Source organism: Malus domestica, chromosome 07 (assembly GCF_042453785.1).
Source record: "Malus domestica chromosome 07, GDT2T_hap1".
NCBI lineage: Eukaryota > Viridiplantae > Streptophyta > Magnoliopsida > Rosales > Rosaceae > Malus > Malus domestica.
In genome coordinates this window covers 34,436,101-34,449,024 of record NC_091667.1, presented here as the reverse complement: position 1 = coordinate 34,449,024, position 12,924 = coordinate 34,436,101, and the positions used below count along the sequence as shown (strand labels likewise).

General features: G+C 35.5%; 1 protein-coding gene across 1 annotated transcript; it reads left to right on the top strand.

The window, feature by feature from the left end:
* The first annotated feature begins 4,395 nt into the window (after window positions 1-4,395).
* LOC103439791 (hyphally regulated cell wall protein 1-like) lies at window positions 4,396-7,418 on the top strand. The gene is made up of 2 exons (XM_008378405.4): window positions 4,396-4,812; window positions 5,741-7,418. The coding sequence occupies exons 1-2, from the start codon at window positions 4,729-4,731 to the stop codon at window positions 7,142-7,144; spliced, it is 1,488 nt and encodes a 495-aa protein (XP_008376627.2). The 5' UTR covers window positions 4,396-4,728; the 3' UTR covers window positions 7,145-7,418.
* Window positions 7,419-12,924: the final 5,506 nt, after the last annotated feature.

The window sequence follows — 12,924 nt, the reverse complement described above, 5'->3', positions numbered from 1 at the left end:
CAAGAATTTACTGCACAAAACACATATATATTAATCCATAAAGTTTTTCACACAACATCTTACAATATTCTTCGACGCGTTTTTATGCAAATAGCTCTCTCTATAAAAATAATCATGTTATCATTGATCCATTGATTTCCCATTCGATTTCTTAATCGATTTTTCATAAATTTCATGGCCGAAAATGCTCTTTCAACAATGGCAGTAGCAACTGGAAGAGTTAATGCTAATGTCACAAGCATGTAAACTAGCGGATACACCTTGTCTTTTTTCCACTAGACCATTTTTTTTTTTAGTTTAATTAGAACTGACGTTGGAATTGAAATGCAATCCATTTTTTCATTTGTAGTTTAATTAGGGCTTGGGAATTGGAATGCAAAAGTACACACGCACACACAATTGAGTGGGGGCAGATGCCCCCTAAGCCATATACAACTCCGTCCTTAGGGCCATCATGGAAAGGCTTCTCCATAGTATCGCATTGAGAGTATTGTCTCATGTTGGGTTGATGAGGTGTTTTGTTGAGCATTTGGTAGGCATGTCGACATATGTCAAGCTATGCTACGAAGACTCCTCAAACATCACCTATCGTGCCCTGTTGAGATCTGTTGAGCATACATTTCAACGAACACTTGATAGGCACTATCAGGTCTTGGATCAAATTGTCATAAGCTATTTAGAGGACTTTCCAAGCCATTCTTCTGTTTTCGATCTCAAGACATGGTTGATCCCTAAATGAATCTGCTCGGGGAGAAAACTAAGCTTAGTTACTAAGGGTTCTAGTTCGACATCTAGGCTCAATCCAAAATCCTTATGGGTTGCACAAACACTGTCTACCATAATTCACTTGTATATTTACTTACCACTAATAGATATGGAAGGAGCTTGTATTGTTTCAATCTCGAAATTTTTCTGTGCTTACAACATAGTATTAATCTTACATGTGAACAACCACATACCATATCAGCTATAAAAGAATAAATTTATCTTATACCCGAACAACTATATATCATTCTGATTCATAACTCACTCGATTTGTTCATAACGTTCGACTAGAGACAAGAACACAATCTTAATATAAGTGTGTGTGACTAGGTAACATGAAATTCAATAATTAAAAAGTAAAATCCGAGACCATAAAGGTAGAAAGGTAAAAGGATAAAAAGGTTAGTAATAATAATAAAGGGGAAGAAAGAGGGTGTTGAGATTTCATTATCAGAAAGCAAAAGGATTGAATATTTGAATGGATGGAGGGATGATGAAAGCGAAAACCACCCGTGCAAGTTTAATTTAGTGTATGTGCATGTCGCTATCTTACGCACGTGGGTGCGCACAAATACCCATTCAAAAAACACAAAGGCATCGCCCCCACGTGCACATCTTTGACAAAAGGTTTCATCTTAGTGGAAAATATAATTAAAAATTAGAACTTTCTGCCTTTTTATTTTATTTTCTTGGTTGGAATTTGTTATTTGTCTAAGTTATATTTCAATATAGTGATCAATTGATAACTCGTTTAGAAGTATTTTTAAAATAATAAAAAAAAAATTTGAGGAAATTAGTTGGCTTCAAAAAGTATTTTAGTGTTTTTTATTACAAAAAGTATTAGATATTTGTTTTTTGTATGAATAATTTAAAGTGTTTTTAAAAAAACCACTTAAATTTTTATTGAGGATTATTTTCAAAAATATTTTTACTAAAATGTTTTGATTATTTTAAAAGATATTTTAAACAGGCACTTAATACATCATTTTATAACATTTTTTACCAATAAATTAACAAAATATAAAGAAAAATTTACCCATGATATTGTATGACCATCTCCAAACGAAATTGGTAAGCATAGCCTCATCTAAAATTATAGCCTCGCAAAAAATTATTTAGAAATGAACAATGTCAGGCTACTCATATACTTCTCTCTAATCGGACCCCTCAATAATTTATTAGTTTGAAATTTATACTCTAAATTTATTAGTTAATTTAACTAAACTAATGTAGGATGTTCAAATCTAGCAGTTGAATTTTAACTCAGACATCGGTTACAGATAAATTTCCAGACAAATATTTTTGAACTTTTGAATCTTTAGGTATCGTTTGGTATGCAGACGGGACAGAACGGGACGGACGGAGAAGGAGCAAAGATGCCTTCGGATGGAAACAATGAGGAAGAAGAAGGAGACGGAGAGATTATAATTTTATGTTCCATAGTTGTGGAACGAGTCGTTCCAGGGGGATGAGGCGGAACGAAAATTCACCAAAAACTCGTCCCGTGGAATAGCGCGTTCCATGCATTTTAAACGCACCAAACATCCAAATGTGGGACGGAACACCTCGTCTCATTTCGTTTTGTCCCGTACTACCTACCAAACGGTACCTTAATTCTCTTCAAAACGTCCCAGTTCTTCTCCCATAATTGGGCCCACTACATATTGTAATTTATATTTAACTTGAAAAGTTACTGAATTTGCGGTTATTCTGTTGGGCTGTTCCGTTGTGGGGATGGCAACTGAAATGCGGTCACGAGAGGGGCGCGGGACTCGCGTAACGTAAAAATCAGAAACCCAGAATATTACGAGTCACGAGTGTCTCACGCGGTCACACCACCGCGGCTGCTTTTCCCATTAAAATCACCGCTGAATCATTAACTTGGTGGGACATGGTTGGTAAATTAGAACTACATCAGAGCCCAATTATGTCATTTTGTATTCTCTGGCCACTGGAAGCACTTTAATTTGTGTGGAGAACATGATTTTTTATTGTTTGTTTATGTTGTCTTCGGATTTAAGCTTGTGTGGGTCTCCCGTTGTATGTTGGGTTGCTGCTCTCATTTTGCTTGGACCTTTTACTTTCCCTGGAATTGTTTATCCAGCCATTTTTGGGGCTTGTACTAGTTTTTATCATAATGAAAGTTGACTTTGTGATTAAAAAAAAAAACAACGACCGCTGTAAATACTATATCATTTCTCATTACCAGTTAATAAAGTTTTTAGTATTTATTAAGTGGTGGTTAGATAATAATTTGTTTTTACCTTTTTAAACTGAAATCTTGTTTGATAGCTATTTTTGGTTTTCAAAAAATGAAAACAAGAAAAATACTTTCTTAAGTTTTCAAAATTTTGATTTCATTTTTTACTTTGTTGTTTTCAATTTTCATTTTTATGAAAACTAAAAAACTAAAAGTAGTCAGTTAGGGTAATGCTAGTAAGACAATCTATTAAAACTATATTTTGTAAACCGTATGACGTGGTTGTTGGTGATTAGATTAATGTTTATTAACGTGTTTATTTTCTATTGGTGACACGTCACGTAATCTACATATTTGGTTTAAAAAATTGGTTTATGTAGAGTTACTCAATTATCAAACGGCTCTAATTAAAACGTGTTTAACTTGAAAAAAGTACACACATAAATAAAAAGGGTAATGCTATTAACACACATGTTTTTAAATCCCACACACTCTTGTTAATTTTATCTATCGATCTTCTTCAATTCATTCGGTCTAACCGTTGGAAATTGAAAAGAGCGTTTGAAAAAGTGTGAATAAACATCACCTATTAATAAAATGTGTGTGTAAGAGAGATGACAGCTGGCTTTCTTTTGTCCAATCCCTTATCCAATTATCCCCCAACTTGCAAGATTTAACCATTAATTAGTGAAAACCCATGGCCACAGTAAGCTAGTTTAATAAAGCTATTAGTTTTGTCAACATTAAATAGATACATATGTAACTTGTCGAACAAGTTCCTCTTCATTGCAATGAATCTATCAACATGTCCAGATCATTGTTATGTTTGAAAAACATAAAACCAATCAGATCTATTACATCAATAATTATTAAATTAGGAGAGATTCTTGCTTACATCAATATGATTAAAGATATAGAACGAACAAATATATTTTCTCAGAAACAGTCAAGACCTTTCCCAACAAAGGATTAAGTTATTGCATTTAAGAAAATTCAAACATATAACATAGGTATTTTTTGTCTGGTGGAGTCTTTCACTATTATCACCTCTCAGAGAAACGAACCTCTTGGCAAGCGTTGTTACTAGTTATGGTCACTCTATTCAAAACTGCTACATTTGGGATCACTCCGACGGCTTGGAATGCCTTCCTCTTTTACTGTATTAAACTTGGATGTACTCGTTCGATATGAATTTTATTTTCTAGCAGAAAATATACGACAATATTATATATATATATATTTATAATTTCATAACAAAAAATTAAATAAGGCATCAAGTGACAAGCCCACGTGCAACTAATTTCTTTTCTCCTTGGTTTATCCATCACCATCGATATCCATATTATTTTAATTAATTGATACCCAAAAGATTTATAAAAATAAATTAAATAATTCAGCAATGCAATAATGCGAGATAGATTTTGCTAGAAAATAGAAATAAAAAATAAACGTGTGGGTCCCATTTCTAGAGAGAGATAGTGTACGCATATACAATACAATACAAGCTCACATTTTTCATTCATTCATTCATTCATTCAGGTTCAAGAAAGGTTGATTACCAGATCGAATCCGCCATGCCGGTCGAATCTCGCCGGAAAAACTGTGGTTATTCGGCCAAATAGCTCGGAATTCGAAACCCAGTTGGTCAATCTTCGAAACCCAGTTGCTCAATTTTCGCCGGAGTTGTTTATTTGAGGAAAAAAAGCAGAGGAATTTAGCTTCTGAAGCAAAGCAACGAGCTTTGTGGGATCACAAAAGCAATCATGAATAGCAGCGTTGACACTATCAGCGCCGCCGCCACCGCCATCGTCTCCGCCGAAGCTCGCGCCCAGCCCACCACCGTCTCTGTAACTCCCCCTCTCTCTGTCTATTGCATACATATCTTTATGCATGTGTGTTTTTCTCTTCTCCCAATTTGTTAATTTGTTGTGACTTTTGGGTCCTTGTTATACTCTGTTTGGTTGCTGAGAAACTGTGGGAATCTAAAAACGCAGTTATGGCCAGTTGGATCTTGCGTTCTTTTACTTATTTTCAATCCTCAAAAGTGAAAAGTATTAATCTTTGAGTGTTTTTGTATTGCAAATAATCCTTGGAATTGTCACACATCTGTGTGTGTGTGTGTGTCATGACTTGCTTTGTTTCTCAAATCAATGAAAACATTAGAGGAAAAAGTTGAGAAATTTGATTGAACTCGGACAATTTAATGACTGATTAATTAGTATAAAAATGTAAGAATTTATTTTAATGGAGACTTTCTTGTGTTTGTATTGCTATGGTGACTTCATTTTATTTCAACTGCTAGTATTTTTGGTAGGTATGTTTTGATGTGGTAGATAACTCTGGAATTCCAGATTTTGCTAGGTAGCACCTAGCAGAGTTTCAGAATTTTCTGTAAGGTATCTGGTGAACATTTCGTAGTTTAGAGATTCTGGAGTTTCGGCGGAGAAATCCAGCCGGGAAGAGTACCTACTTCCCATTCTAACAGCTCTTCTTTCTTGTTGCCATTGCTATGGAGGAACCGGAATAGCTATAAACCCAAAAACTGTAAAATTCAATTTCAGTTGCCATCTTTGTGTTATTTGCTATGTGATATAGAATGGTGTATAAGTAACTTTTACATGAAATACTCGTGTATTCGTTTGTGGGTCAAGAGTGAACTCAAATCTGTGCGGTGATAAATTTTGAAGAGTTGGTTCTTCTGGTGTCTTTCGTGCATTTTTTTGGTGTTAAATTTTGAAACTGTGTCGTTGACAATCTTTTACCATTTGACTACAGAAAAGAAGATGGGGAAGCTGCTGGAGCCAATATTGGTGCTTCGGCTCACATAAAACTAGCAAGCGAATTGGTCATGCTGTCCTCATTCCCGAGCCTGTAGTGCCAGGAGCTGCAGTTTCAACCTCTAATAACCAAACAACCTCCGCCGCAATTGTATTACCCTTCATTGCCCCTCCATCTTCTCCTGCATCTTTCCTTCCATCCGATCCACCGTCTGCTTCCCAATCACCTGCTGGATTTCTGTCCCTCACATCCCTTTCTGCCAATGCCTACTCTTCGGGTGAACCTGCATCCATGTTTTCCATAGGCCCTTATGCATATGAGACACAGTTAGTGTCACCACCTGTATTCTCTACATTCAACACTGAACCATCTACTGCTCCATTCACTCCCCCTCCCGAATCCGTTCAGCTGACTACACCTTCATCCCCTGAAGTGCCATTTGCTCAACTTCTGTCATCTTCATTGGACCGACAACGTAGAAATAGTATTAACAACCAGAAGTTTCCACTGTCCCAATACGAATACCAGCCTTACCAACAATATCCGGGAAGTCCAGGTGGTAATCTCATATCACCAGGATCAGCAATATCGAATTCAGGAACATCTTCTCCGTTCCCAGACAGACACCCTATGCTTGAGTTTCGCATGGGGGAAGGTCCCAAACTCTATGGATTTGAGCATTTTACCAATCATAAGTGGGGTTCAAGGCTAGGTTCTGGATCTTTGACACCAGATGGTGCGGGGCTGGGTTCCAGGCTAGGTTCTGGAACATTAACACCAGATGGCTATGAGCTAGGTTCAAGGCTAGGTTCCGGATGTTTGACCCCCAACGGTGTGGGAGTTGGTTCAGGGATGGGTTCTGGATGTTTGACGCCTGATGGTACTGGACCAGCATCGAGAGACGGTTTCCATATGGAGAACCAGATTTCTGAGGTGGCATCCCTGGCCAACACAGAGAGTGGATGTCAAAATGGTGGAACTATAATATTTGATCACAGGGTGTCATTTGAATTGACTGGTGAAGATGTTGCATGCTGTCTTGCGAATAAAGCATTAAGAACTGCAACGGAATATTCCAATGATATAGCAGCAGAAAACTCAATCGAAACAGATGTGTTATTAACAGACTCCAACAATCACCGAGTGTTTAATGTTGAGGAAAGTTTGAGTAGAATTCCTGAAAATGCTTCAGGAGAAGGGGAGGATCAAGGTTACCGGAAGCAAAGATCCATCACACTTGGGTCGACAAAGGAGTTTAATTTTGATTACACAAAAGCTGAAGTTCCGAGTAAGTCCAACATCGGCTCAGAATGGTGGGCTAACAAAAATGTTGCTGCTAAGGAATCTAAGCCTTGCAATGACTGGACTTTCTTTCCGATTCTACAACCCGGAGTTAGATGACATAGCAATGGTTCAACATGGCTTTTCTGATGTGTACAGGTAGGGGATCACGTTGTTGACGAATGAATGGATGCAGAGGTGAGAGTTTCTTACGAACGAAAAACATAATTCAGAGAGAATAGATTGTAGAATTGTTAGTGTTAGTACTCAAAGAGCATTCTTTAGAGCATTTTTTTTACTTTGATGTTATACAGAGGATAGAATTCACTTATAAAGATGATGTGCTGTGAATTATTTTTTGTTCAATGTGTAATATAAAGGTCGAATTACGTCATTTGTGTAATGCATTTTATCTTGGTAGGATTTGTACTCGAAGATGCATATCGCATTCTATAGGAAAATGCCCAGAAAGCTCATACTTTCTGGGCCTTATTGGAAGTATAATGCATTATATATTCGAAAGTCGATTTCTTTGCCCTAAACCAGTTGTGAATTCGAAAACCAAAATCGGGTTCATGCCCGAAACCAGGTTCAAACTTGGAGTGAATGGAGATGGAATGGAGAGCATGAAGTGCCTTAAATATGTAGGGCAAGAGCTTCACTGGTCTAACATTGTAGGGTAATGGATGTGCAACCAATCAATACGGCGCCAATAATTGTTATGAAGGATTAAAAGGATAAGCATAAAATTAAAAATGTCAGGTAATGGCCAAAGCTCAAGTCTCTGTCAACCATCACGGGGTGGTCTAGTGGTTGAGACGAATTCTTGATCTGTATTCTACACGGCACATCCTGAGTTCAATTATTGAATCTGGTGAATCATACGATGATGGTTATAGGAGGTTGAAATGTCTATGTAAGTTTTTCCAGCTTCTGAAAAAGGTAGAATGTCATGGCGAAGTCACCGTCCTTTTTTTTGTTAGTTAAAAAAAGCTCAAAAGTGTCTGTCCTACCCACTTGCCCAAAACAGGGCAGAAATGCAAACTGGGAACAGGCTGTGACCAACAAACCAGGAGACATGATAAAACAAGAAGGAAAGCATTAGGGCAGCATGTCATGTGGAAAAAAGTTCATGGCTCCAACTCCAAACCTCATCACCATCAGCTGGATCGAGGTGCATATTGCAGTGTGGCTAATTGCACACCAATAGGTTTTTGTAGTGCTTAGAAATAATTGAGGGTTTGTTTGGAACTGCCTCGGTTGGAAACACATTTTTGTTGATTTTTTTAAACGCGTTTTTTTTCAACATAAACGTGCTTTTAATTTTATTTGTTAAATGTAGTAAAAAAAAAACATTTTGATTATTAGATAGCATTTTTAGCCGTTTTAGAAGAAATACTAAGCACGCATTAAAACTAATTATGGATTATAAAAACACTTTTTGGAGGTTAGAGTTCATTACCAACTAGTGCCTCATTTTAATTAAAATTTCTTACACGCTTCTAATGAAAGTACTTTTAAATAATGTAAGTGCTTATAGGTAGAAGTGTTTAGTACAAATACAAATTTCAGCAAACCGTCCTTGACATTTTTTTAATAATTAATATGGGCTATAAGTTGAGAAAAACCTACACATGAGGACTTCAAAATAAAAAATAAAAAAATAAAATTACACATGAGGGCAGCTCATTCGAGGAAGGTATTTTTGACTCTTTCTGACACCTATTTAGCTCAAAATATTAGACTTCCAATTCTTTATTGCATGTGAAATTGACGTTAATGGTTTAATAAAATGTGTCACATTATTTGGTTATGATTATCACATAACTTTTTTAGGTTAAAAAGAATCAGCTAACAGTTTCTTTACGATAGTTTATATTTTTAGGGGTAGGTAACACTTACAAAGATAGTTCAACTTTTTTTAGTCTAATCGTGTAATTTACCGACACAAAAAATTAAATAAAAAACATGCCGTATGAAAATCTTAAATGCTTTTATAATTATGAATCTGTATGATTCAATATTTTTTAATGACATCTTTAATTAATCTATCATTCAATTTTATTTCTTTCTTGTTTGTTTTTCTCTCTTGGCAACATAGTAGACAAAACCAAAAACCAAAACATGTTACATCACGCATGCTAGTTTTGTTGCTGATCCATCTAAGCATCGTACATGTTTAATATATCTATTGCAAACCTAATTTTGTTGCTAATGCGTTAAAGAGTCTCATTCTACAATTTTATTGATCGGGCCTCACTTGGTCGGCGTCATCTACGAAAAAAAAAAGATTTATAGGTTACATAACTGACATTAAATAATTTCTTGCAAGTCTTGCTTCGCTATCAAGTCTATCATCTTATGAGAAAATAATGACAGGATTAGGCGTTTGTCTTGGAACGCCGTGTCACAATTCATCTTTTTCTTCCACTCCCTATCCGGTCTAACACTTCCAATTTGTCATCAGATCAAAGTTCAAACCAGAGATCGGTTCACAGAGATTCAGTAAATATTAAATTACGCAGGCAACAGATTAAAAAAGGTTGTAATATTAGGTGCCGATCGGTAACTATTTTTTTTAACTCATGTTTTATAGAGACTACCTCTTAGTGTATTTTAACGATCCGAATAGTTTATCTTTTTTATCTCCACTCGAAGATTATGTTTAACAAATCACTCAAATATGAAATTACTTCACCGTCAGATTAAGGGTTTAGTACTCAAAAAATTTTATTCTACAATCCTTACAAATATATTTTTCTTTCTAATTATAAAATATTTAAAATACAAAATAAAAATTTTGAGGTATCAATAATAATTCCCTTAAAAAATGTGTAAAAATGATATCGCCGATCTGTCCCAATAAACAAAAGATCCAGATCGACTAAACATTATCATTTTGTTGCTCTCACTAAAATAGAGTACAAACTTTTTTACCCATAATTTTTAAATATAATAATAAAAATAAAACTCTGCGGAAAAGTATAAGAATAAGAGTGAAGTCCCCATATTTGCATCATATAAAATAAGGCATTTGATTTAGATCGTGATTTTCATACTTTTTTTTTTTTTTTGAGTTTTTTCTATTTTTATTTCTTTGTTTTTTTTTTTTTTGTTTTTTTTTTTAAAGGAAGGACAACGGTGGCAAGCCACGATTATCTACAATTTTCATGGACAGGGAAGCCATGGTCATTTCTTTGTTTTTGTCCTTGTATTGTTTAATTTATACAATATAAATACCATGTTTTTTTCTCTCCGCTTTTATTTCTTTGTTTTGGTATTTGATTATTTGATTTATGCAATCTAAATGCTAGGAGAATAGGTAGAAATTCTTTGTATGTGAACAAAAAAAAAAACCCAGAAGAATAGGTAGAAATTCTTTGTGCATGACCAAAGAACAAATGTGTATAAATATTATTGAAATATAATTATTTCGTTATGTCTTGTTAGCGACAATAACATCAACACATTAGTATTGAGATACAAACAATAGAAAACTTCATTCTAATCGTTGGCAAAGATGACTTTTATACTAAAACCATTAGTAAGATCAAAATATAATTTTAGTCCCTTGATACATTAATAACTTCATTTATTAATTACATTTTGATTTTTTAATTATTTCTCTTTTTCTTCGTAATTTTATTTTATTATAATTATAACTAGCATTTGCCTATACACTTGTGTGTATGAACACATTTTTTTTTAAAATGAGAAGGAGAGAGGGAGAGAGAGAGAACGTGGGGGGAGTGGGAGATTTTTATTTTTAGTTTTATTTATTTATTTATTTATTTTAATATTGAAGGTATTTTAACTTCATCTTCATATGAGGTTTCAATAAAAAACAGTAAAATTTGGACCTGTGAAATTACATTATTGGCCATCATTTTTTTTAGTGATAGAAGACTAATTTGTCTTTTCACCCTCTTTTGATTGACAAAGAGGGTTTCATTAATTAGTAGAGATTTTCATTTCATTTATCGTAATATATTTTGTTGTAAACATTTAGATAAACTAATTTTTGTTATACAATATCCTTCGATGTAATTTGTCTTCTTCATTTAGGTACATTAAATTCATTATAATACAATTTGATGCATACATTTAGGTACACACATTTTAGTACATACATTTCGATACAAACATTTAAGTACATTAATTCAATATAATACATTTCAGTACTAATATTTTGGTGCATACATTTCGGTACACGCATTTAGGTACATTAATTTAATATAATACATTTCGGTGCATATATTTCAGTACATCTATTTTGGTACTAACATTTAAATACATTAGTTCAATATAATCCGTTTCGGTAATAACATTTAAATACATTAGTTCAATATAATACATTTCGGTACTAACATTTAGGTACATTAATTGAGTATTTCAAGTTTGATGAATGTTAAATAAAATTAATAAATTAAATATTTAATGGGAGACATTAAATAAAATGCACATTAATTATCTTGAATTGAAGACATATCAAGGAACTATAATCAATATGTAATCGAATTTATTTTAAATTTCAATCTTTTTGACGGATTAAAGTTAAAAAACCAACATTTAGTTCACTCTAGATGATGAATATAAACAATTTATGCTTGTTTCAAGGCTAGATTGTTAATTCCGAATGAAAAAAAGGAAAAAATATATCCAACTATTTGTATTAAGACACTGTGTAATGGACAGTGTTTTCGGCACATTGTAAAAATTCTCATTGGACTGAGATGGTTTCATTCATGTGGGATTGTGACTGGTATGATGTCACATCCGACTCTGCTGTAGTACGATATTGTCTGCTTTGGGCTTACCATTCCCTCACGGATTTGTTTCTGAGAACTCCGACGAGAACTTCTCAGTGGGTCACCCATCCTAGGATTGCTGCCTGAACTCGCTTAACTTCGGAGTTCCGATAGAATCCGAAGCCAATGAGTTCCCAAAATGCCTCATGCTATAGGGAGATGAGCATGTACATATAAGGCACATCACCCTCCTCTCCGTTGGTTGATGTGGGATCTTACAATCCACCTTACTTAAGGGGAACCCGGCGTCCTCGCCGGTACATTCGCACCAAACAGCAGAGTGGCTCTGATACCATTATGTCACATCCCAGTCTGGCTTCGCCGTAACACGATATTATCCGCTTTGGGCCACACTCTCATGATTTTGTTTCTGGGAACTCACACGAGAACTTCCCAGTGGGTTATCCACCTCACTTAAGGGGAATTCGGCGTCCTCGCCGATACATTCGCACCAAACAGCAGAGTGGATCTGATACCATTATGTCACATCCCAGTCTGCTTCGCCGTAGCATGATATTGTCCACTTTGGGCCACACCCTCACGGTTTTGTTTCTGGGAACTCACACGAGAACTTTTCAGTGGGTTACCCATCCTAGAATTGCTCTCGCCCGAACTCGCTTAACTTCGGAGTTCCGATGGAACCCGAAGCCAATAAGTTCTCAAAAGACCCTGTTCTATAAAAGGTGGACATGTACATATAAAGCACATCACCCCCTCTTTGTTGGTCGATGTAGGATGTTACAATCCACCCCCCTTAGGGGTCCAACGTCCTCGTTAGCATATTCGCATCACACGACATAATGGCTCTGATACCAAACTGATACATCTCAATCCCAACTCCACCGTTATACGATATTGTCCGCTTTGGACCACGCCTTCACGATTTTGTTTATGGGAACTCAGAGCAACTTCCCAGTGGGTCGCCCTCTTCGTTGGTCGATGTGAGATCTTACAATCCACCCCACTTAAGGAGAACCCGACGTCCTCGCTGGCACATCTGCACCAAATAGCAGAGTGGCTCTGATACCATTCTGTCACATTCCAGTCTCGACTCCGCCGTAGCACGATATTGTCCGTTTTGGGCTTACCATT

Bases quoted from the DNA above. Each gene is read 5' to 3' on its own strand.
- LOC103439791 (XM_008378405.4), top strand. From the start codon at position 4,729: ATGAATAGCAGCGTTGACACTATCAGCGCCGCCGCCACCGCCATCGTC. The intron at 4,813-5,740 runs GTAACTCCCCCT...ATTTGACTACAG, and splicing joins CCCAGCCCACCACCGTCTCT to AAAAGAAGATGGGGAAGCTG.